This window comes from Caloenas nicobarica, chromosome 16 (genome assembly GCF_036013445.1).
Source record: "Caloenas nicobarica isolate bCalNic1 chromosome 16, bCalNic1.hap1, whole genome shotgun sequence".
NCBI classification, from domain to species: Eukaryota; Metazoa; Chordata; class Aves; order Columbiformes; family Columbidae; genus Caloenas; species Caloenas nicobarica.
Genome location: NC_088260.1, coordinates 4580699 through 4606004, shown reverse-complemented (window position 1 = coordinate 4606004; position 25306 = coordinate 4580699). Strand labels below are relative to the sequence as shown.

At 46.6% G+C, this 25306-nt stretch overlaps 2 protein-coding genes across 7 annotated transcripts in view; one reads left to right on the top strand and one right to left on the bottom strand.

Moving 5' to 3' along the window:
• KDM2B (lysine demethylase 2B) overlaps positions 1–13567 on the top strand; it is a 115464-nt gene extending 101897 nt beyond the window's left edge. For 5 of the 6 annotated variants that reach the window (XM_065646776.1, XM_065646775.1, XM_065646778.1 and 2 more), the window contains 9 exons: positions 866–1009; positions 4764–4850; positions 5383–5643; positions 8193–8866; positions 10261–10424; positions 10863–11024; positions 11284–11385; positions 11711–11929; positions 12351–13567. In XM_065646776.1, the coding sequence (XP_065502848.1) occupies positions 866–1009; positions 4764–4850; positions 5383–5643; positions 8193–8866; positions 10261–10424; positions 10863–11024; positions 11284–11385; positions 11711–11929; positions 12351–12532 (1995 nt within the window). In that variant the 3' untranslated portion in view covers positions 12533–13567. The remainder of the gene's footprint in view (positions 1–865; positions 1010–4763; positions 4851–5382; positions 5644–8192; positions 8867–10260; positions 10425–10862; positions 11025–11283; positions 11386–11710; positions 11930–12350) is intronic. The other variant, XM_065646777.1, reaches the window with a different exon arrangement.
• Positions 13568–13995: 428 nt separating this feature from the next.
• RNF34 (ring finger protein 34) lies at positions 13996–23519 on the bottom strand. Its single transcript, XM_065646294.1, has 6 exons — positions 23416–23519; positions 19550–19768; positions 17809–18198; positions 17437–17490; positions 17023–17224; positions 13996–15614 (listed from the first exon to the last, which is right to left on the bottom strand). Exons 1-6 carry the CDS (start codon positions 23419–23421, stop codon positions 15427–15429), a joined length of 1059 nt encoding a protein of 352 aa, XP_065502366.1. The 5' UTR covers positions 23422–23519; the 3' UTR covers positions 13996–15426.
• Positions 23520–25306: the final 1787 nt, after the last annotated feature.

Below are 25306 nucleotides of genomic sequence, written 5' to 3'. Positions count from 1 at the left end.
TCGATTGCATTTCACATTACAGGCAGCTTCTTGTGAGGATCTTCCTTTTCTTTCTTGTAATGAGGCTTATACCTTATTGCTGCAAACCAGAAGTTTGTTCCTCATTAGCACAAAGGTGGCTTTTTAATTATCCTGGCATTCAGTGCTTTGACATAGGTGACAGATCTGTGAGATGCTGCAGTTACCTTTCTGCCTCAGCAAAAGACGGAAAAAAATCAGTGTGCTTCTCACTTGTGACACTTGCAAGAGAGGAATTCTCTTTTTAAGTGTCTGTATGGTGCTTTTGGCAGCGCTGAGGGTGGGAGCAGGGCCCCGGATAATCGATTGTCAGTGAGGAGAAGGTCTGTTCTTGGTTCCGTTGTGGGCTTGCTGCGGGACCTGGATTGGGTCCCGTAACATCTGTCTGCCCTGCTTGTAAAAAAGGAGAGCTGCCAAATTGCCAGTCAGATTGTGGAACTTAACAGATGTGAACAGCGATGCTCTAGGTTGCTGCTTTTCCTTCCCGTTGTACATTAGTGAAGTGACTTGCCTGCTGATGTCTGTGTCACCTCACAGATTCCAGTGACCCACAAAAAGCATTTTCATCTATCTCTGGAGTGCCCCATGAATCTGTGTTGCTACAGGGAGGGCACTTTCATTCCATGAAACATGTCCTGTGATGCTTGGTCTGGGTGCCCAGCCCTGATAGTTACCAGTTTTTCTTGCCTTCGTTGCTCTGCTGGGCTGGAGCCTTCAGCAGTTTGCACAGTAAATCTCTATTTATCTCCTCTTTGAAATGAGGATACTGTAAATTCGCATTGAGTTCTTCTGTTTCCATATGGCTTCTGTGTCCTGATGAAGACTTCTTTCTGATCCGTATAAACAGCCGGTGTTGCCTCATACTGCTGTGTGTCTGGTGTGCGGAGAAGCCGGGAAGGAGGACACTGTGGAAGAAGAGGAGAGCAAGTTTAATCTCATGCTAATGGAATGCTCCATTTGTAATGAAATCATACACCCAGGATGCCTTAAGGTGAGTACAAGGATGTGATACATGTTGGAAACAAAAACTGGATTGGTTATCACCTTAGTGTAAAAGCTTTCACATTTTCATCTTTGGAAATCTAAGTGAGCAAAGAGTTAGTGTGAGCAGCAGGGTGACCGTGTGGTCCGTGCAGACCTGACGGAGATCCTTCGATGTAACAGCATCCCCTGGAAGCAGAGGCTTTGGGCAGCTTCCAAAATGTGTGTCTATGCAAATGTCTTGTGGGCTTTTTGCTTTTGTTTTTCTTTCTTTCTTTTTTGCTTCTTGTTTGAGGAAACGAGGAGTTTCAGTTGGGATGGGAAGCTCAAAGGGACCGAGAATTTTGGATGAGTTAGTCACAGTCCCTGTGTTGGCAGCTCCTTCCCGTGTCCCATGAAGTAGAAATGAGCAGTTCGCTGTTGGTGTTTGTCCAGGCACAGATGTGCCTTCCCGTGGCAGCTGCTTTAAAGATGTTACCAGCAAATGTTGCGGGAGGAAGACGGCAGCTCTGGAGAACAAACTGAGCGAGTTCCAGGCTGCAGGAGCGCTCACCCTTGGCTGACTTAAGTCCTGTGAGCAGCTATATTCTTTCCTGGTAACAAAAGTGTCATTTTGGGCCTATCTTTGTGTATTAGCATTTAGAAGCCTCCTTTCTCCAGAGCTGGTTTGTCTCAGCTGATCAGCCGTTTCCTGTTGCTGATTTGTTTATGGTTAACATGATTTGCCAGAGCAAATGTATTCTGACACACCATGCCCCAGAAAGCAGCTTTTGGCCCTTCTGGGATCTCTGGGAGGAGAGCTATGTTCCTTATGCAGGCCCGGGGTGATGCTCTCCCAGCCTTTTATTTTTCTTGTGCCGTACGTAGCATCGCACTGAGCTCTGTGTGTGTCATTTATTAGAGCAGAAAGTAGGTAGCTGGGAAACCAGAACTGTGGCTATTTCCCTGATTCATGAAATTGGTGCTTGCAGCTCCTGCTGCAGATGGGCTCTGAAATGGAGCTTTGCTTGCTTGGCTCTGCTTAAAACAAGGCTTGGGGGCTGGTGAAGCAAGGGAAGGAGCTGCTCATTTCCAGAGGTCCCTCAGTTTTGGCCTGTAGCTGCTGTTTGCTATTCCAGCCCTTTCTCAAAGTTCCCTGTGCTTCCCATCTCTCGCTTTGTAGTGGCAGTGACGCTTCACAGCTGAGTCCAGAGGACACGATCGTGGTCTAGTGGCAGTTCAAGTCTGGTTTCCTCACCCCGTACCACATTTGGGACTAGTTGCACAGGATGTGGGTCAGATCTGTGAAATCAACCCAGTGCTGTTTGTTCTTTTATGCATGTATGGTGTTCTGAGTGCTGTTTTGTTAACTAGGAACAATGTTACCTTGGGTGTTTCTGAAAGTTGAACCATGGGAGATTTACAGTATGTCTTATATTCTAATTTCTCAGTTGAGCTGAAATGCTGGGGTAACTGGGACAGTTTATTTACTGACACAAAAGGGCTCTGGTAGGATTTCAGAATTGTCTTGGAAGGCAAGGTGAGACTATGCACAGGGGAACAGCAAAAGGAAAACGGAGCCTCTTCCTTGGATCCCTCCTTGCTCTTTATTCCCAAGTTCTATGATTTTCTGAGAGACAAAAACTTGTTGCCATGTTTACGTGTTGCTGGAGCCCTTGACGTGAGCTGAAGCCCAGAGGATGGAGCCCATAGATAGTCCTTGTGGGAAGCACCTTTGAGTGCAGACGCAGCCCCCGGGCAGCGGCTTTGGCTGCACTGGAGAAAGTCCCTTCCTGCCCTGCTGGGTAAACGGATGGGAGCACCTGTGAACTGTCCTCATCTCCAATTAAATGTCCTTTTGGTGTCGTCTTGGCGTTTCCATGTTCCTGAACCAGAAGACTTCGCAGTCGCATAGTCTCGTGTTTAGACTGTGCCTTGCTGACCTCGTGCCACGGGTACGTTTCTGAAGACGCCTCATGCTGCGGCTCAGACACCCACCTGCTGTTCAGAGCAAACGCTCCGAACTGGCTCCTACCCAGCCTGAAAGGCTTGGGACAGATTCAGTGGCAGGTTTGTGTGTGCCTCATTCGTTTGCTCACAGTTCCTCACATCTGTTCAGTTCCTTAAACTTCGCTGAAGGGACAGAGCTGTAACGCTTTCCCTTCAGTAGCATTTGTTCTATATTCAGTGCGGGAAATAACTTGTTCCCAACTTGGGCTCGGGCCAGGAGTTGTTCCCCTGAGGCAGAGATGTGTACAACAACTCCTGGAGTATCTTACACCTACCATGGGAAAGAAGGTTCAAAGGCACACAGTTGTGATAAAAACACTATTTAAATTCTGCCCACTTCATTTACTCATTTATTAACTCCAGAAGACTTGCTGAGAGAGACTGGCACGTCATCCCTCGGGCTGGATGGTGAAACGGGAACGGCTGCTGTCTGGCGGGGAGACCGGAGGAAGCAGTTCCCAAAACTCGGGGCTTGATCCTGCCCAGCCAGCGTGTTCTTGCTGGGCTGGGAGGAGCAGAGGAAATGGGTCAGAAACAAGAAAAATCTGCAGATCTCTGCCCCTGCCTGTTTCAGCAGCAGTCTCCTGCTCCCGTGCTGCTCATGCCAGTGCCCAGCTATTTGTCTTGACAATATCATGTTTTTGTTGCCTACAAGAGTAATAAATTAATTTTTTTTCTTTTTTTTTTTCCCCTTTCCCCCTCAAGGCTTTTTTCTGAATATATAACTAAGCCCTTAAATCTGCATGTGCCATCAGTGAGAGTATATGTTTATGTGGAGGGTGTTTCTACCTTAGTTCTACTTTTCATCCTGAGTTTCATTCACAGAAATGCCTTTTCAGAAACACCCATCTCCTAGTTGGCCAGCAACGCAGCCTCCTGTATGGAAATTCAGAAACCAGCAGCTTTCCAGCTGTGTCGGGCAGGACTGTGCTTTGATTGTAGTGTAGCAACACTGAGTGTGTGTCTTCTCTTTCAAAAAGCAAAATGTTACAGTCTCACAGAGATAGTGAAATAATAGGCATTTCTCTTCCTTACACTGGGTAACTGTGGGTGTGAGAAACCTTCAAAATGCCTTCACGTGTCCGGTCTGCTGAATAAAAGCTCCAGTTCTCCAGCTGACTTGGCAGCCGTCATTTTTATTGGCACATGGGCTGGCGGCATGGGACTGCGAGTTCTGATCCATAAAGAAAAATATTTTAAGGAACGCTTGATTACAGTGCAGGGCGCTTTGCTTCTAAAAATGCCGAATGGTATTAATGTACGTGAGAGCGTGTGTATGGGAAAAATCCCTTCCCATTAAAAGATCAGACTGTGCCTCGCTCCGGGGGACACGGGAGGGAGACAGGACTGAGCTTTTCACATCAGTGTCGTGGGAGGATGTTTGGAGATGGTGTGATTAGAGTCCTGTGGTTGGGTTGGGGTTGCTGGCTTGGGGTTTTTTTGTTGTTTTGTGTGGTTTTTGCAAGAGCAGAATGTGCCCTGTGTTAATTGGGATTGTCACTGACCTTCATAAAAAGCCCAGACCTGAACCCTTTGTGAAATACCAGTTTGGCCGGCGTGCTTTCCTCCCGTTGACATCACCAGAGGGGTAATTAATTGTGCAGGACCAAAGGCTTGGATGGATCAGCACCTGCGGGGATCTGGGTTTCTTTTCTGTGACCATTGAAGAGCAGCAAACCAGAGAAAGTTCTGAGCTGTACGAAATGCCTCTGAACGGTCTGCCCGTAGATGTTTGCAGCACGGTTGTGAACTGAGTTGTGTTTCTCTCTCACCAGGTGAAGGAATCGGATGGTGTGGTTAACGACGAGCTGCCGAACTGCTGGGAGTGTCCAAAGTGCAACCATGCAGGGAAAACTGGAAAAGTGAGTTAAATGGGAATAAGTGGTGCTGGAATGAGATACATGATCTCAAGCATTCCCTCTGGCTTGTAGATAGAATTTTGCCCAATACCAAGTTTTGATTTTGTGTTTAATTTAGTTTAGTTGAAGGAAATAAGCTGGTGGCTTGCTATTCTCTAATAGTTTTTGCATTCTTGTTCCATGTACCAACACTTCACCCAAAGCCCAGGGGATATTTAGGTTGGTTCTGCGCAATGCTGCTTAGAAATTATAAGATGAAAATACTTTAAAAAATAAAAATCCAGAAGCAATTATGCAAAACCTGAAGTGTCTGTTGGAATTAGTGAAACATTATTTCTTTGCAAACTGAGACAGACACTGCAAGTGTGTATTTACAAAAATGACTTTAAGGTTGAAACTACTTTAACTCCTTGCTAATAATTTTATCTGTTACAACGTGATCAACACACCGGTGTTGGAGGCAATTTAGATAAAGAGCTGAGAAAGGCCTAAGATATAAAGTTTGTTTGTGTTTTGTGTCTCTTTGGCGTACAAGCAAAAGCGCGGACCAGGATTCAAATACGCATCAAATCTCCCAGGCTCGTTGCTGAAGGAACAGAAAATGAACAGAGACAACAAGGAAGTGACAGACGCTGCAAAACGGAAAGGGGATTGTGAAGAAACTCCCAGGCGGAAATCGGAGGAACATTCCAAGAAGCCTCCAGTTGACTCAATACTGAGGAGAAAGTCAGACGAGGTGCATCTGTGGAGGAAAAGGAAATTTGAGAAACCCCAGGAACCCACTCTGAGAAAGCGGGTATGACAAAACGCTTTTCATGTGCTTCCACAGATGCGCGTGGGCTGGTTGGGGCTGATGTCTCTTGCCTTCTGGCTTATAGCTCATCTTGAAATCACAGATTGTTACAAAAGAAACCAGGATGTTTTACCTTCCTTTCTGAAAACTGCCAGTCTAGCAGGACAGTAGTTTTGAACAGAGGCTGAAAACACTGGGCTATAGCAGCTGCTTTATTCAAAATACCGGAAAACACACTTTAACGGAGAAGTCTTTACAAGATGCTTGGAGTAGGAACGAGGTGAAAATCGATTTTTAATGGAACTTTTTCCTCTTTCCACGCGGTGGCGCAGGCCAGCGTGTTTGGCGGCTGGTTCAGGGACATGCGATACACCCGTCACAGGACCCGTAGAAATGACACCTGGTGTAGCTGCAGAGAGGAGGAGCTGCTCACAACAGCCATGTGGGGACAGCTTTTCCCTGGATTTAACAGCCGGAGTTCCTGGGCCAGGCAGGGACACTCTGAATTGTCACGCGGATTGCAAAATGTGGTACTCGGGATATACGGAAATGCTGGTGTGCAGAGGTAGAAACAAGGACCTAGATTTCATGTGTCTCATGAGTAAACGGCTGCCAGTTTTAAAATGGGAATCGGTAGCTGGGTTTGCATTGCATGTGCGGTTTGTGAGGAGCAGCCATCGGTCTGCCCTGCAAGGCTTGACGGTGGGAGCACTGCCGTAAGGCAGGTGTAGGAGTTGGGCTTGCTCTGGTGGAGTGAGAGAGCAAAATTCCCAATACTATTTATGCATATCTGCTTTCTGGCCGTGCTTTCCTTTGCTTTCTTTTGCTGTCCCCCTGGGCTCGCTGCAGGGTTTATGGATGGCTTGAATTCCTCCATGTAAGGCCTCAGTGTGTGGAAGGCACTGTGCATCACCACCCGTCATCAGGCAGCACAAAAATGTTGTGTTTGGGGGTTTTTACTTCTCTTCCAACAGCTAAAACTTGGAAAAGATGACAAATTCTTCAGGAAAAAGATACTTTGCCTTTTTAATAGGTGTGTTCTCAATCCCTTTTAATCCCGTCTCCTCATGTGAGCTGAAAGCTGAGGCGGTTTCTCTGTCAGTCACGTCCTTGTGCCACTGCAGGCTTTTTTATTATCCCATTTACATCTTGAAACCGCAGAATCTCTCTCATGGAAACCTTTACACCCCAGGACAGGTTAGCCGCAGTGTCTGCTTTCATATTTTCTGTCCTGGTGTCCCATATTAAAATACAACAGCGAGCTGCGTTTTGATGACCCAAGGAACAAAACTCTGTTTCTCTGCTGATGTTTCGCTCTTCCCGTGTGGTTGAATCCTGCCCGGCTGCACAGCCCGTCGGCGTTCTGTACCACAGCACAGACCTGACACACAAGTATCGATCACCTCTCCCCAGCTGGCACGGTAACAGAACTCTGATACCTTTAAACAAAACGCTCATCAGTACCCTGTGCAAAGGATGCTGCAAGCTGACAATGGTCCGATGTTGTGGTTTTTTTTTTTTTTATTCTAACCTGTCATTAACTTACTGTGGCCTCTCTCTTTTTAATATGTTAAAGACAGGGTGATGAGCTTCCTCTGCTGTGCACCACAATCTGAAGCACAGCAGCACATCTGTTGACTTGATCCAATTAGTTTATTGTGAAATCACAGACCTTCTGATACAAGTGTGTTCACAGCACTTCATCTTTTCTTGCCCGTCCAGACCTCTTCTTATTAGAGCTATTTCACATTCGCAGTTGGTGGCTTCTTGCTTGTAGTCATCAGATTAGACTTGAAGTCTTCCCTGGTCTTGGTTTGTGTGTCTCTTCTCTCTGGCACACACCAAAGAGCGGTTTGCTGACTGTGAGCCAGCGCGGTGCAGTCGCTGTGAGGAGCAGTGACCGGGCAGGACAGGAGGCGCCAGCCAGCCCGTCACCGGCGTTGTGTTGGATATGGTGTCAGCGTTGGGTCTCGTCAGGCTGTAGCAGTGTCAGACCTGTCACATTCCCCATTCTGCATGTAAAGGAGCAGCTAAAGCATAATTAAACGAGGGTGTGAGTATCCAGCAGTGAAGGCCACAGCAGCCCAGCTGCGGTGTGAGTCGGTGACCGCGATTCAGGAGGTTTCAGGATTTGGTCTTTTGGCCATTGGGCGTGAATGCCAGTCACTGGTTTTTGAAGTGGGTGCCCAGCGAGTGTGGCGAAGCCTGGTTTCTTCTGGCCTGCTGGGGAGGAGCCGTCTCAGCTGCTGTGTGCGCATTGTCCACTGTGCAGTGAGTAAAACCCTCAAACCCGCAGCGTTATGCATGGTGAATAAACGCATTTATCACTCTCGTGCAGTCCAGAGCATCAGTAGCCGGACTCCTCATCCATGATGGCACTTGAACTTGATACCTTTGGCCGGCGAATGTTCCCGTGTGCTTGGCTGGGCAGGGCCGGGCGCTGGCACACAGCCCGACCCCCCGGGCAGGGCTGCCCGTGTGGGGCATCCACCTGTGAACTGTTGCTGAGTGGTTCTTGCTCAAATAGTCAGTCCTTGTCTCTTCCTTTTCAGCGGCGATCGTGGAAGGCTCCAGATGACCGAACTGCCATGATCAAACCCCTGCGGCGTCTCAAGCAGGAGCCGGAGGACGACCTGCCAGAAGCACCTCCCCGGTCCAAGGACAGCGACCAGTCGCGGTCCAGCTCGCCCACTGCAGGTCCCAGCACGGAGGGCACCGAGCCCAGGGACAAGAAGAAGTTCAAGATGAGGAGGAAAAGGCGGCTTCCCAATAAGGAACTGAGCAAGGAGCTCAGCAAGGAGCTCAACCAGGAGATCCAAAAAACCGAGAACAGCCTTGCCAACGAGAATCACCAACCCATCAAATCTGAGCCTGAGAGCGAGAACGAGGAACCCAAGCGCGCTTTGAACAACAGCGAGAGACTCCATAGGTTCAGCAAAGGGTTAAACGGGACTCCCCGGGAGCTGAGGCACCAGCTCATCCCCAGCCTTCGCAGCACACCTCGGGGAATAGCCCGGCCGCCACCTTCGCTCTCTCCTCCCAAATGCATTCAGATGGAGCGGCACGTTATCCGGCCTCCTCCCATCAGCCCCCCTCCGGACTCGCTCCCCCTGGATGACGGGGCAGCCCACGTGATGCAGAGGGAAGTCTGGATGGCTGTCTTTAGCTACCTCAGTCATAGAGACTTGTGCATCTGTATGAGAGTTTGCAAGACCTGGAACAGATGGTAAGTTGGGTGGGAAGCCAAGTGGGGTCCGGTAGCGGGGTGGACGGGGAGGGAGGTGGGTGTCGGGGGCACTAAAGCCTCCTAGAAGCGGCGTGCGGGTCATCCCTGGAGCTCTGAGCCCAAGGACAGGGGGTGACCAGCAGCATGTAGATAAGTAGCGTGTGTTCTGGTGCTTTCTCAGAAATGGCATTTCCCAGCACTTGTGGGAATTGTGTGTGTGTGTGTGAGCCCGTGGGGCTGTGCCGCCCGGAGCAGCCTGTCCCACGCTCAGACGCCGCAGCGTTCTGCCCGCTGGAACGGCCACGCCGGGTCGTGCCAAGGCTTGATGTCATTCTGCCCCTAGGACCTGCTGGCCGCTAACGCAGTTTGTTCAGCTCAGCTATTAAATATCTATTGAGATATAGTGAGGATCTCTCAGTGTTCTCCTTGGGTCTGTGCGGGTTGTTTCCCTGTGGAGGGGGACGTGCAGAGCGATCCCGTTTGCTGTGTTCTGTACCAGCGGTGCTGATGGAGGAATCCTTCGTTACCGTCGTTACGGCGTGTCTGCTCGGGGTGCCAGTGTGAACGCTGACACAGGTGGTGACCGTACGGCAGCAGGAGGCTTTGCTGGGCAGATTTGTGTGTTTCACTTGCAGTCAGGTCTTTTGGCTGTTGCCTCGGATTCAGCTGTAACGTGCATGCAGGTGGTAACAGCGACTCCTTCCCAGCACAGCCCGGTAACAAACAGGGTGAGCGACAGAGGGTGAGAGCTCAGTGCAAGAAGGTGTGCGTGGAGCGTCTCCACAGCATCACAGAAAGTTGGCAAATGCCTTTGCCATGTCAGTGCAGTATTTTCTCATGGAAAAAAATAGAAAACGCAGAATCTTGCACACTCGTTAGGACGTCTTGCTTTTTTCCCTGTAGAGAAGCATAAAGAGGGTAAAAATGCATAAGCCACATAGACGGGAATAACACAAGCATGGAACAGGAGAGTGGGGGATCTGTTTTACCAAATTCAGTGGTTAAGTGAGGAAAGCACAGGGGAAATCAGGACAGTCATGTTTAAACCAGGCTTTCTATTCCAACGGTAACTAAGGTGTGGCGTGTCTTCAGGCTAGTAAATGGATTTTAGTAAGTGCTCTGATGACTTAAAGTGAGATCTGAAGTTGTCGACACTTGTAATTCTGTGGTAATAATTCCATGCTTTATGGCGTGATCTATTTGATGGAGAAACTTCAGACCTACATACCATTGTGTTGTGCTTCTCTTAGCCTTGTTCAGCCTTATTTTTCCTATTTTTGGTTAAATGCTGTAGTTTTCCCTGCTGTTTAATGACACCTTTTTAAAATCTTGCAGAAATCAAAACAAGTGCCAAATTAAGCGCTGTTGGCTTTTTTTTTTTTCTCTTTGGGTAGGTGCTGTGACAAAAGATTATGGACCAAAATAGATTTAAACCATTGTAAATCCATCACTCCACTTATGCTTAGTGGCATTATTAGGAGACAGCCTGTAACCCTTGATCTTAGCTGGACAAATATATCTAAAAAGCAGCTGAGTTGGCTTATCAACAGACTGCCAGGTAAGTGGTGGGTTTTTTGACCACTTCACTGAATTTAGAAAACAAGTTTGTATGTAAACTGCAGTCTCTGAGGAATGTCTGCAGGGATCCAGGTATCCCAGGAGAGTTGGATATGTAGGAATGAAGCTGTAGTGGGTGAAAATGGGCCCAAAAATAGTTGTGTTGTGACTACTTGATGTGCTTTGTCAAGTAATTTGAGGCAGGTTTTAGTCAACAGGTGACATTGCTGATGTAATTAGCGGAGGGAGTGATGCGGGCTCTGCTCTCACCACAGTAATGAGGCTCCAGATGGTGGGAGAGGTGGAGAGCTGGGCGGAGGGTTTGTGGGGTCCCTGCTTGCCTGGGATCGTTATTCAGAGCGGCCGTAGGCTTCCCCCGTAGCAGAGGTCACCGCGTCTCTGGGGAGGCCACACGCTCCAACTTCTTCTGTATCTGCAGGTCTTCGGGACCTGCTGTTGTCAGGGTGCTCGTGGATAGCGGTGTCGGCACTTTGTAGTTCCAGTTGTCCTTTACTCCGAACTCTGGACGTGCAGTGGGCAGAGGGACTGAAAGACGCACAAATGAGAGACCTCTTGTCGCCACCCACAGACAACCGGCCAGGTAACGGTTGGGAGGAACATGCGGGAGACCCGTCCCAGCCGCGCTGGGGCACGTTGTGCTGCCGTTACCCCTCGGAGAAACGGGCAGAAGCCCCCGCAGCTGCCGCCGGCGCATTCTGGGCTCGGCTGACGCGCGAGGTGTTCCCAGTGGTGACCTGAACGCCTCTGGCTGGAAGCCCCTGGGTGACGAGTGATGTTCTCTGGCTGCTGAGTCGTCTGCGCCACTGTGCTGGTTTTCTGTCTGACTTTCTTCTCTTCAGGCTGCAACGGGTGTACTTTAGAGAGTATGGAAACACTTTCTTCCAGTTCAGGGAAGGAGCAGTTCTGTGGGTCATGCCACATTCGCCCGGATATCAGCTCAGGTGAAATTTTGAGCAAATCGGATCTGCTTTCTGGCATGCACTGCACAGCCTACTGCTTACTCCCGACTTGTAATTCCGCTGGGCCCCTGCAGTTACTTTCATCCCTTTTGTTTTGAAATCAGGAGGTGGCTTTGTCCACGTGCCTGTTCCAAAAATAGACGAGTGTTCCTGCTGATGTCCCCTCCAAAGCTCCCGACAGGCAAACGCGTCTGAAGTTGACATAGGGCAGCAGCGTTGTGTGTCACAGTGCATTTCATATAGACCTGCAGATGTTTGCAATTCGGGGGGAGAGTTTGGGGAGTGACCTCCTACCTCCACTTTCCAGGTCAGATCGACAACCGGAGTAAACTACGGAACATAGTTGAGCTGCGTTTGGCCGGCCTGGATATTACAGATGCTTCTTTGCGGCTGATCATCAGGCACATGCCTCTGCTCTCCAAACTCAATCTCAGTTACTGTAACCACGTGACAGATCAGTCTATTAACCTGCTGACCGCGGTTGGAACCACCACACGGGATTCATTAACAGAAATTAATTTATCAGGTAAGCAACGCAAGCGCAGGGGAGGGAGGGAGGATGGGAATTACTCGTCGGTGTTTGACTCGTGTGAAACGCTCCCCAGTGGAAGTGGCTTTACCTGGCTCTCTAATAACCGCGCAGCTCTGGCCTTTCCTCAGTGCGGCCGGGGCTGCTGCCGCCTCCCGCGCCAGAGCTGCGCGTCGGGCCTCGCTGCTCCTCCACGGGGGATTTTCTGCACATTTGGTGCGTTTTAGCTTCATCTCATCGGTTACACAACAGTCACGGGGAGCAGAGAACGGCACCAGGGCTGGCAGGGCGATTGCGCTGCCGACACAGTGTGGGAGGAGCCACAAGGACCTACTGCCGTCGGGATAAACCCTCCTCGGGCCGGGGACAAACCCAGACGCATTGTTAAATTTTTCCCCCTTTTTTTTTTTCCTGGCAGACTGCAATAAGGTTACTGACCAGTGCCTGTCTTACTTCAAACGCTGTGGAAACATCTGCCAGATCGACCTGAGGTACTGCAAGCAAGTGACAAAAGAAGGCTGCGAGCAGTTCATCGCAGAGATGTCCGTAAGTGTTCAGTTTGGGCAAGTGGAAGAAAAGCTTCTGCAAAAACTGAGTTAGTTAAAGGACACGTGTAAATACTGGGGCTGGGTGGGGGGGAAGGGACTAAGAACACGTAGGGATTTTATTTTCAATTGTGAACTTGGAATATTGGAAAATACCGCGATTGGATTTTACTACTCTTGTCGAGGAGAGAACAACATGAAACTACCCATGTTAAGAATTTCAACTTGTGCCACTAATTCAGTCTACCTGGGATGTCCTGCACTGGCTCTTATGCAAATTCATAAGGCGACTGTTACTGATGATAATTATTCACACCCGGAAGACGACTGATCTCCAAGAAATAACTGTTATTTAAAGTACCACAGCATGTGCTTGGTAGTGTAAATTTGATTTCTGCTTTTCATTTCTTAACAACAACAAAAGTTGGTGTCATTCGAGTGGACCACGCACTGCATTTCTGCCTTCTTAACACGTTTTGTTTTGTTACATCTTACATTATGCAGAACTATTTTTGTACAAAAATTGTTTAAAAATTATTTATGCAATGTTTGAATGCATTACCAGTGTTTCGGTTTTGATTGCCAATTTTTATCTTTACTTATGGTAGGCGAGAACTTAACCTATACTTCGTAGACAGTATCTATCTACAAACGTGCCCAGGTCAGGAAAAGTAGGTTCATACTTTCAACTTAAAGCATGTTTTAATGGAAGTTTATATCCTGCTTTGTATACTTCAGAAGTGACATAAGCATGTTGTGGAAATAAGGTGTAAATTATAGTTGAAGTAAAACACTTTGCCAAGTTTTATCTGTATAGAAATCACCTTTTTCTCAAAATTTAAAAAAAAATTCCAATTTCGGCTTTTGCACATAGGAGGGTTTCACTCTGTAGCATGAGCTCTTGTACTCAATATAAAATTAATTTATACAGTGAGTCCAGCTGTAGAATAAATGGTCAAACGTCGTCTCTTTCTTTGAAGTGTGAGTTGAGTTCTCATTTAAGGTTTATAACATGGTTATTTCCTGATTGTAAAATTCTGCATCCATAAGTGCCATTGTTGTACGGTGTTGTTTTCGTAGACCTTCCTGATGCAGTTTTACCTTTGTTGAATTTGTATAAACAATTGTACAAAAACAGGCGCTGGCTCTGCGGGTTCTGTTCCAACACAGGGTTGGGGATGGGGGGAGGAATGTGTGCTCGGGGGTGTGTGGGGTGACTGCAGTGACCCCCAGGGTTACACCTGAGTGTAATGGCAGAGCAGGGACTGGTTTCCAGCCCTGGTGAACACCAGGAGTTAAGAGCAGAAGCCCCTCCCTGTAATTCTACAAATAGCTTCACAGCACTTAGTCTTTGTCCTGTGCCTCTAAGTTAGTGTATTCCAATACACTTTTATCAAGGGAATAAAGTAAATGTATCTGCTTTCCTCAAGCTGGAATCTGCCCAGCATAGTCTGGAGGAACACTTAAACATCTCAAGAAGATACTGAAGCTGAGCACCCAACAAAAGAGACAAGAGGCTGAGAAAGCCCATCACAAACGTTTATTAAACTTGTGTGGCTGAAGATCAGCATGGAAATAACACAGAGGGTTTTTATCAGTTTACCCACTGAACAGCAACTCCAGGAATTAAGTATCATTAAACGGTTACTTCTAAAAAATAAAGCCATTGAGAGGTTTGCTCCCTTCTGAGAAACCACCAGCAGTGTCTCTAAGCTGTGATTTTGAGGAGCTACATTTTCACATAGAAGACAAGCAGGTGTGACAGCGTAAGAGGTGAGAGCTCCCAGGTACTACAGCCTCTGCAAAACACCTCCCTGGCTCTGGTACTTTGTTTGCATGTAGGAAATTAAAAGCAGAAACTGCAGCTTCATTGATCAGCCCTGCGGAAAGGATAACCAGCCACATGAGCTCCTTCCTCACCTCTCCTCTATTTTTTTTTTTTTTTTAAACAGGAAACTTAAACGCTGCCACGGTAGTGACCTGGCCTTGGTAAGAAGTCATTGATTTAAACCTTTGCTTTCCCTTCTCCTCCCTAAAGCCCTCCCCGTTTAAGGTTAGTAACACCGTACATTCCACATGTTAGCAGCAAGTAGTTGCGTGACCCTGATTAGTATTCACAGTAAGATGAGGTTGGCGGCACACGGCGTACAATCATCACACGTAAGATTAATAGTTACAATAGGCATGAGTGGATTAAGGGCCACTATGGTTCCCTATACCCCCTTTTAAAAAAATATTTTATTCCTAAACTAAAAAACAGTTAGTAATTGGTATTTGGACACCCCATGGCAGAGTCCTGCGAAACATCTGAGCCCTGTGAAGTGACAGAGGTTGGTTTGGTGGTTTTTTTTTTTTGTACATTGACAGAGAATGGCCAAGACAGCACACGGTAATGTCACACATTCAGAACGAAGCAATCAGCATAAAATAGATTCCTTAAGGGCTTCTGTGCAGGTACAGGTAGTGGCAGTGCTGCCTACAGTCATATTTTATACTGTTAACACTGTTGTAGGAACAGCGTTGGAACAGTTACATTCTATAATTACATGAAAGCTGAATATTCAACTGATATATTCATCGCTTCTAATGCACTAGACGACATAACACACTAAGATTGTGGAGCAAAGGTGTTTTCTGATGCCTTGTTGAGTACTGAATGCAGTAATCAGAGGTGATATTCTTCAGAAGAGAGCAAGAACCGCTGTAAACAGTCTGACTTGAACAGTCCATGTGTTGTAGGGTCGGGCAGGCAGCACTGTTACTGTACACACAAGCATCACCTTGTACTGTCCAACCCTGGGGTTCTGTATGCTGTAGAAAAATGTTTCACAAACCTCCAGATCCTCATGTTCAAAATGTCATGTTTATTGAGAAATAAAAAGCTGACTTGTGTCCTAAGGTTCGGCCCTCCTGGAAGGGTGACTATAAGAACCCGGTTTTGGTCTAGGTTTAGGATTTGAAGACGTGCACGGCCCGCACGACGTACTGGCGGCAGATGGGGCACTCGCTCATCCTCTTCCCGCACTTGGTGCAGGTGACCATGTGGCCACACTCCAGCAGGACGCAGTCGATCACGGCGTCCATGCAGATCCGGCACAGGTTGTCGTCGTCGTCGTTCAGCTGCATCTTCTCATCCTCTGAAACGCAAGAGAGGGAGGTCACACATTCAGGCCTTGGAAAACCAGTTACATTCTAGCCCAGGCAACCACTAAAATACACAGACGGTCAATTTAGCATGAGGCAGTGCTGCTCACAACAGTTTTTCTAACCCACAGGTAAAAATTAATCTATCTTCCTTTGGAAAAAGCTGGGAAACAAGAACTAGAAAGTCCATAAATGAACACTGAATATGTGGTTTCATTCTTTAAACTCAGAAACCACTTTCAATTGAGAATATAATAACTGTGAAATAATGTGCTGTATTAAAATTCAGAGCATGTTTGTTTTCCATTTTCCTTGGTCTGGCAGAACATTCTCCTCAGAAAATTAAACACAATAATCATAAAGCAGAGTAAAAAGTGGAAGCCTTAATAGGCCATATAAAAGTGGCAGAACTGAACCAAACCTGCCAAGTTTCACTGCAAATAGACAACGTTCCCTATCAATAACCAAATGTTCCATCAGATCATGTTGATAAAAAAGATAATTTTAAGTTTAAAGCTTGATTTCAGGCAGGTTTTCAATTCTAGCCTATGACCAAACTGAAGGTCTCACTTAAGCCACGTTTTGACATTGACTAACAGTCCCCCCCACCTTCACACTCCTTCCCCACCCCAATTAACTGATTATTTCACCCCAATTATCAGTCCCTGCAGCACATGTGCTGCCACAACCTGGCTGTGAAGTGGCCCAGGGCCAGTAAGTTTTTTCCAGCCACCACAGTCCCCTGCTCTTCACAGCCTGACAGAGCCAGGCAGGCGGTTCCCGAGCTGACAACAATATCAAAAAGTTGTTTCTCAGACAATACTTTGTGAACAGGAACGAGTCTGTGGATTTACTACAACTGTGCAAGACACCAACTGTTGCGTGTCACAGAGGATACAACACGAGTCACTGAGCTGCAGCCACAGACCCACCTTATCGTGAAAACATGGACTGAGACCAAACCACTTGAGCCTGGACTTGTGCCACTGGAGCTTTTTAATTCTCTGCCACAGTGAGAGACCTGAACTGTGTTGGTCTGTTGACAGCCAGAGCAGCTCTCTAGTACCTTGTGAAACATAATAAAGGACACGGAGGTGCCAAGTTTCATGTTCTCTGCGGAACTGGTGCTCAGTTGTGCAATTTTACCTTCACTGTGAAAGCTGAGCTCTCTGAGCTTTGGAAAAAAGTCTCAAAAAAACCTCCAGGACAATCCTGGAAAGCTTCATTTACTCACTAGTACCATGTTCGACTACTCTAGGTGCAGAATTGTCAAAACCCGCTTCCCAGGTGTTCCAGCTGAGCAGACCAAGTCAGATAACAAGTCCTTTTGTTGGCAGAACCAGCTGCTGGAAACCAGAAAATAAGCAGTCTTAAGAAAATGCGAATTAAATATAAACCTACGTGTCTTGTGGTTTTCCTCACTCTCTCTGTACAGCCTGCTCACTTTTTCCACAAGTTCCCATTTCTCACAGCATCCTGAGTAGTTGACAAAGTTACACGCAAGTATTTCCTTCAGCTGCCGAACACTCAACCCTTCAATGTCTTCCAGACTTGAAATATCAGACAAAGACGTCCTCGCTCGCTTTCTAGACAATCCAGGGGTCTGAAACACATAAACTGTATGTTTTTAACTGTCCTGGTAAGTTCAGAGCACCAGATTTGGTGCTACACCGAGCTGCAGCAGCTTGGCTATTTTATTCTTTTGACAGCAAGTATTTGCAGATACGCATTGCTAATTCTGAAAACTAGAGCGTGATACTAAATGTTGACAGAGATCTAAACACTTTATGGTTCTTTGAATAGTTCATATCTCACCTGCTCTTCTGCACTTTCTTCTTCATTATTTATAGAAGAAGTTTCCACTTGTCCCTGTGTAAAAAATGAAACTGATCAGGATAAAAAACACATTATCCCTTATAAAGTATCTTCCTTTGCACCCAAATGGTCACAGATAACAATGACGTTCTGAAGTTTCAATTGCTACTGATCCGTATTGATTTAAGACACCTTTATCACCTAAACTAGCAATCTTAGCTTGTAATCTTCTGTTTTCAGGTGAGAAATACAAAAGGCATTTTTCCTGCCACCCCGAATGGTACCAATTGGCATTTTACTTTTGAGCGATGCAAGCCTATTAAGAAATAAAAAAGCTATGCTGTACCACAAAGCACATGTTAACGATTGTACCCGTGAAGGTGTTCCATTTCCTGTGCTTCCCCTTCTGTTTGCAAGTTCTCCTTGAGACGACACCGATACAGACATAGAAAACGGATGAGTAAAAAACCCCGAAGTCTGTGAGCGTGAGGAGTGCAAGCTGCCAGCGTCCGCGTCCTCCTCCGGCCCCAGCCCGTGGTGGCACAGCACCAGATCCACCAAGTCTTCTTTCTCTCTGCAAGTGTCTGTCGGGATGTTTCTGAGAACCAGATACTGACGCAGATCCTTGACTTTCAGTCTCATTAACTGAGGTCGCTGAAAGGCTGTTTCTTGCAGCAAGTGACAAGTGGAACATCTTCTGAGATTGGCTTGTAAGACTGAACACACTGAGCAAAAATCCTTCTTGCAGTCACAACACACATGCTAAGGAGAAAGAAAAAATAACCATTCAGCTCTGCGTCCCAGGAAACAGATCCACATCGGCTCTTTCCTTCCCCGGGCTACAGAATTTACTATCAGTCTTTCAACTGTCAATTTTTACATACATCATTTGTAGGATTTAAGTCTAGAAAACCACCCTGTCCTATAGTTTTGCAGGTGTTCCACCACAGTCTATCACTTTTGTAGCACTACTGGCAGCTGATTTGAGGTTTCAATGAAAAAACATTGTGAAAGAACAAATGAATAAAGTACTCAAGTTGTAGTTTAGACAATAACCAAAGTTGAAAGCCAGTCATTTTATGGTATGTTAAAATACTTTTGAATATACTAAGTGTCACTACCCTTCTCACAAGTGTAAAAAACCAGTACAATCCCCAAACTTTAAAGAACATAATTCTTTCCCAATTGATTCAAAGAATTCAAAGTAGGCCTTAAATGTGATGAATCACGTGGTAGGTAAACACTCCCAGATGCCAGATGTTCATTTCTGAGGAGAGCTTTGTTCTAAAGACTCACTACAACACACAAAAGCTAGAATGTTCAGCAGTGATCTTCAGTGGTCATCTCATCCACTGTGAACGAATCCAAATTCTTCAAGTTTTTCAGGATTTTAGTAAATTAGTATTAACGTCAGAAAATGTCCATACACAACAGCTAATTCAGAGTGTTTGCCATGCAAACAACAGGACGCAGAGGAAGGGGAAACTGAACACACAAACCGAGGAAAGAGGCTTCAAGTTTATCTAAAAGAGCTGAAGAGAATTAGGTCACTGAGTGGACAAACTAATGATGCTGGACAGTCATGATGCACAGAAATAATATGAACAATCTCAATTTCATTTATTGGCATTAACCCACCAACCTGCCTCCAAACGCAGCAAGAAGCAGTTGGAGTGCAATAGCAAGTAACAGAACAAAGCCTGGTTAGGAAACAAGAATTACACAAGCGTTTCACAGAAAAGCTTTTTGAGCTTTTCCATCGTGCAGTTTCTTCATTCCAGCATTCAACACTACGTCTGGTATCGTCTTCAAAACAATCTTTGTTTCAATGTTTAAGATTCTGAAGCTAAAACACGTATCTTAACAAATTAGAGTCCACTAAGTTTTAGGTCAGGCCAGATCCAATGTGTCAGCGATTAATGAACATCAGACCTCTTAACTTCTAATCCTGTCTGACATTAATTTCCTGTGACCTCAGAATAAGGCACTTCCTCCCTCCCTGGCCGCCTGCCTCGCGTTTCCTTATCTAAGGAAAAACACACATTCATCTCCCAACACGCCCACACGTGAGTTTGCGTGAGTAAAAATACTATGCAATAGGAAACATACTCACTTTTTTCCTAAAAACCGAAAAGGAAAGTCCACAGGCTTTGCAAACGATGCTGGCGCCCGCCGCAGCCGGAGATGGGTAGGCTGAGAAGTCCGTGTTTGGTGCGAATCGGAAGGGGCCCGCGCCTCCCGCAAAGCCGGCCTGCTGGCCACGGACCGCCCCGGTCCCCATCACCTCGTTCAGCAACCCACAGCAGGAAGCCCACATGGAAGTAGCTCCCGCCTGAAAACATTCACAAAGAAAAAGATAATAATAATAATAATAATATCTGAAAGCCCACATCAGATGTGACTTGCTGCTGAAGAGCTACTTCACTCCATCTGTCATCATCCCAAAAGTATGCGCTGTGAATTCCCAGAGCACCGGGAATTCTGCACACTAACGTCTGTAACAGCCCAATAATCTCCACTTCCCAGCTGCAAACCAAAGTAGGAAAGACTCGCTTCCGAGAGGCTAACGCAGGCACAAGGAGCTCACGTTCATAACTCCTTTTCTAGCAGAGTTCTGCACAAAAAGGGTAAGGAATTTGAGGAGGTAACGCAATGGTAGAGCAAAGAAGGAAGAGACCGATAGCCAGTTATAGGTCGGGGGCAAAACCTGAAATGCTGACAGGCAGCAATACAATTAATCATAATTAGTGCAGAACTGTCCCTGCACGATCTTCTCCAGAACTAATCCAGGTCTTATATCACTCACAATAAAACTCTCTCCAAAAAAAAAAAAAAAAAAAAAAGTTTCTGGGTCTTCAAAGTAACAAACCAATCTTCATTAGACACTACTTAAGGTCTAGTTTCTCTGAGAGATAAATGTTTTTCAAGACCTCCCTGAACCTGCTCATTTGTTACCTTACAAAGGTCTAACAAGAAATTAAAATAACTCTAAATGAACTCATTCCAAACTGACTGGATTTCAGCTTTGAGTCATAAAATTCAATCTTAAAACACTATGAGAAATTCTAAATGCATAAATAAATTGCTGCTGCTTATCTTTGAAAGCCTTTAGCACTAGATCGTCTATCAAAAGTGCATATTCTACTTAAAGCTGGAATTTGGACTCCAAGTTGTCACATGTTTAATCACTGTCATGTGGCTCACTGAAACTTACTGAAAAAAAAGAAGGCAAACAGAACGCATCAGGTTCTTTCTGAAAGGAAGCTGAGTGGTAAAACTCCCTTTAATCATTCTTTTTTGTTCTCTATACTTTTTTTTCCTTAACTATGCTGGTTAGAGCTGTTCTGTTTTTCATTCCAGGGCAGAAGCTTTTTTTTTTTCCCCCAAAGCACGAAGACATAAAATAATTGCTTTTGAGACTTGCAGTTCTTGCTATAAAACCTAAACCAACCAGAACGTGCACTTCAGATCAATAATGATGGTGCTTCGATTCCTGTAGTAACCAGATTAATCTCTATATTAAATTGCACATTTTGCTGAAGTGAACACAGCCCTGTTAAATTTGTGGGCACTTAACTCAGTAAGTGGGGATAAGTCAGAACGTCTCCTTCCAAACCACTGAGCACAAAAGGCAAGAGTTGTCCTCACTCTGGTTGAGAGGGAAGCTGTGAGAAACAACGCCATGGGAGCAAACGTGTCCTACCCCACCACCTTCACCCAAGGGCCTTGGTACGGAACATCAAAAGCGTCTCTCCAACCCACACAAACTTGGTATTTCACTTTTACTGTTGGAAGCTGACATTAAAAGCGTTGCAATACAGTGAAATATTGAAGACGGTTGTTTTGCTTCTAAGCTGTACAACACATAATACCATGTGCAGTAATAACATCGAATAGACATGTAACAAGTTAAATTCAGTAATCTAATTTTACAGCTATTTCCAGAGCAAAATTCATCCTAGGCACAAGAAGAAACCTCTGCGCTATGGGCACCACACACAGAGAAGAAAATCTGCCTAAGCGTCCTGCAAACGGAGCTGAAGGGGGATGAACTCGAGTGGCCCCTCCTGACCCCCACACGTGGCTGCGCCCACAGACACCCCAAGCGCTTGGACCCGCCTGATGTCTAATTAGGCTCTGAGCCAATCATTAAACCACCATCAAACTGAGACCTGTTCTCTACTTCTCAATTATGAAGAGTGGAAACCGATCAGCATTAATTTTTCCTATACAAAACAAGTTATGATGTATAACTATCCTAGTTTATTAGCATGAGCAATTAACTTTTAGAAATGCATTCTGAAAACCAATGAATTAATCCAAGAGAGTTCCCAATTTTAAAACTTGGGACTTTTGAAATGTATTTTTCCTTGTCTTAAGGGAAAGCTGTGAGTTGCAGAAACGTTACTCTTAATTTTCATGTATTCTTAAAAACTGATGAGCTAGCTTTATAAGATTTTAAAATAGCCACATATAAATAACAGAAAAAATAAAACAATGATCCCCAAAAGTTCTTAAGAATTCGACCTGCTTCATTAGTTGACTATGGTCTTTCAGGGGGTCACAACAGCAGCAGGACACAAAACGACTGAAAAGGAAATAACGTAGTTGCTACCACAACCCTTGCCTGATAGTTTAACAGCTGCTTCTTAGACTTATTTTACTGAAAAGCGTCTAACAACTGCTCAGACATCACTGTTAACACTAAACAAATATATACTTTGGAAATGTTTGTTATCCATTTTGGACACGTGAGCAGTGTTAGTACCAAACTGAAAATCTCACTTACTTACTGTCAAGCATCAAGTCATTTTAAGGTGAAGGGTAAGGCAACGTGGGCATTGGTGATTTTCTCCTTAGCCTAAGTCAGCGGTGGATTCTTTCTACGCATTAGTGTCATTAACCCATAATCAAATTACAGTGTCTAGACTCGTCATATTACTCAGTAAAAGAAATGAGACCATGCTGAAAAGCACCAACACAAGACATGAATGAGACACACTAAACCAAAAACTCCCTCCCTCGAGAATTAGTTAAAACTTTGCCAATTTCTGCCCCCAAAGCCTTTCCCACTACATCAGTCACCACTTCTACATCCCCTTCTAACAAGCTGCCCTCAGTTCTCCGCACCTTATGTGCATCCTACAGGGGCCAAATACCGTGTTTGAACTTCTCTGCTCTTGTTCTTGGCTTTAGGGGTGTTCAGTAACCTGATGAGAACTTCACCTCAGACATACACCCACCCCCAGAAGCTGCTCCTGACACACTGTGCAAGCGCGACGTGCTATCAAAGCTGGCAGACCAAGAGGAGAACAGCAGAAAGGATGTTTGTGGGGGGTTGTGGTGGGTTTTTTTTTTTAGCTGAAATTTCGTATTTACACCCCCTCTGAGATCAAGCACAGCTTTTTCAGAGATCGAGCACCCCTCGGAGCCCGCCGAACTGGGAGATGCGCGGTCCCCTCGGCCCTGGCCCTCAGCACAGCCAGACGCGCCTCTGGGGAGCGAACCCCGCACCGCATCGGGCCCCCCCGCCAGCCCCTGCCGAGCCCCCCGCACACCGGCCCGGCGGCATCTGCCTCCCAACCGCCTCCCCCTCCCGCCCCAACGCCCACGCACCGCCCCGGGCCCCGCTCCGGCCCGTTCGGAGCCGCGCCAGCCAGCCCTTCAGCCGCCGGCGGGGATCGAACCGCAAGCTGCGTGTGGAGCCGGTGGGGCTCCCCTCAGGCGGCGGCACCAGGCCCTGCCCGGCTGCTGAGTCAGAGCAGGGCGCCGGAGCTCCTCGGCGAGGCGGTCCCGGGGGTCCCCCGGTAACGGGGCAGGCCCGGGAAGGGCCAGCGGCCTGAGGCGGGGGGACAGAGGGAGGGGCCGCACGGCCCAGCCCACCGGGGTCCCGGCCCGTCACGCGCCGCCTCGCCCCCCTCCTCCCTCCCCGCAGCGAGGGGAAAGGCGCTCCCCCGGCCGGAGGAACCCCCCCTTCACCTTCATGGCCGCTTCCACGCCGCCGCCGCCGCCGCCTCAACCGGGCGCCGTCCGCCGCGGCGCCCCCGGCGCGGCCCCCGCCCTGCGCGGCGCTCAGCGGGCCGCTCACGGAGGGCGGGCCTTCCCGCCGCGCCGCACGCCATTGGCTGTCCCGCCGCCGACAGCGAGCGGGCGGAGCCAATGGGAGGAGAGGAAGCGGCCGTGTGTTGGCGGAGGCGGGTGCGGAGGTTCCGCGGGAGCGGGGCGGGGCGGGGCGGGCGCGAAAATACCCCTTAAACACGGAAAAACGGGGCTAGTACAGCTGGAAGTGCGTAAATAGTGATGCCACTGAAATAAGAGAGAACTTTTACCTCCTGTTTTGGGGCGGCCTTGGTTTTTTTGCTGTGCACGCCCCAGAGGAACGGAGGTGGCTGCGATCACCGGGGGGCGTAACGGGGCCGGTCACCAAAATTCAGGTGTTTTGTCGCCTCTGCGTACGAGCAGGGGTTTGTCACACAGAGAATTAAAAGCCTGGGTGCTGTAGGCACCGTTATCCTACCAAGCCCTTTGGTGACAATCTTTAAATAATAGAAAAGAAGGTCCGTTATTTAAAATTCCACTTCCAGCTAGCTTCTAGATGCTGTTACTATTTTCTCTGTGCTATGAATGGAAGACATAAAAATAATAATCCTGGGTTGTAAGAACTGAAAGCTTTTAACCAGGAGATGACATTAAAAAAAAAATACAAACCAAGCGTTCAGGAGAACTTTACGTAAGAGCACACGGGGCCAAGAACAAAGGCCTTTGCCAGAAAGAGGAACACGCTAAAGTGGCTGAAAAGAAATTTTGAACACAAATTTACCCATACAAAAGGTTGCATGCAATCTTTAATAATTTCTGCAGGCAGGATCTATTTTTGGAGCAAGTCAGATACAAGAACCGAGTGAAAAAAAATCTGTAATTGCTATGAGAATGGCACAATCTTGGCAGCTTCAGCATCAAGAGTGGATACTCTGTGCAGTTCAACATCTGGATTTGCACTGACGTCATATCTTAATTCAAAATCTGGTCATCTCTTTTTGGAAATGCTTATGCTCCTCAACAAACTTTTGATATGCTATGAACTTTTACATATGATTTAATTTAAAATGTGGTTTTTTCCACAATAATAGCTTGCAATTTTAGTCAAAGCAACTGAAAAGATAGTGGAAAAGCCTTGTGAATGCTATGTTGGAACAAGCAATGGCACATTTCCCATATTTCTCATGCAAGAGATTGCTTTAAGACACCTTAAGAAATATCAGTACAGTTTGGTTTTCAAAAACTCCTGTGCCACCTAAATTCTCCCGATTTAGAGTCATCCCTGAAATACCAAATTATACACAGATTTGTTTTTAATAATCTTACATTAAAACATAAGAGCTCCTCCTGCCGTCCCTGTAAGCGGGGTAAAAGCGCGATCCCACAGATCAGCCAAACCCAGGAAAACCTACATTTTTTTCCTTTAGCTTTGTTAAGGATTTGCTAACAAGAAACCCTCCCAAACACAGATGTTTTAGGGAGTAACGTGGGCCTGACAGAGCCGAGATCTGGTGACTGTGCTGGCAGCTGCTGCTGCCACTCCTGCCTTCATTTGGGCAGATCTCGATGAATCATATTTGCAACATGTGATTTGAGATCACTTTTAATGCACTAAGGCGTCTAAATTTTAACCACGTAGATTGTTTTTAAATGAGGAACTTCACCGGCTGCTCTGTGGCTGAAAAGTAGCATTTGCAGAGGTTCTATTAATAAGATAAGTTCTATTAATAAAAGACTTGTCCTCACTTGAGCCTTCTGGATTGTGCCAAAGGAGCATTAAAAGATTTAAATCTATTAATGCTGGGTGTCCCATTTCCTTCTGCCATGAAAT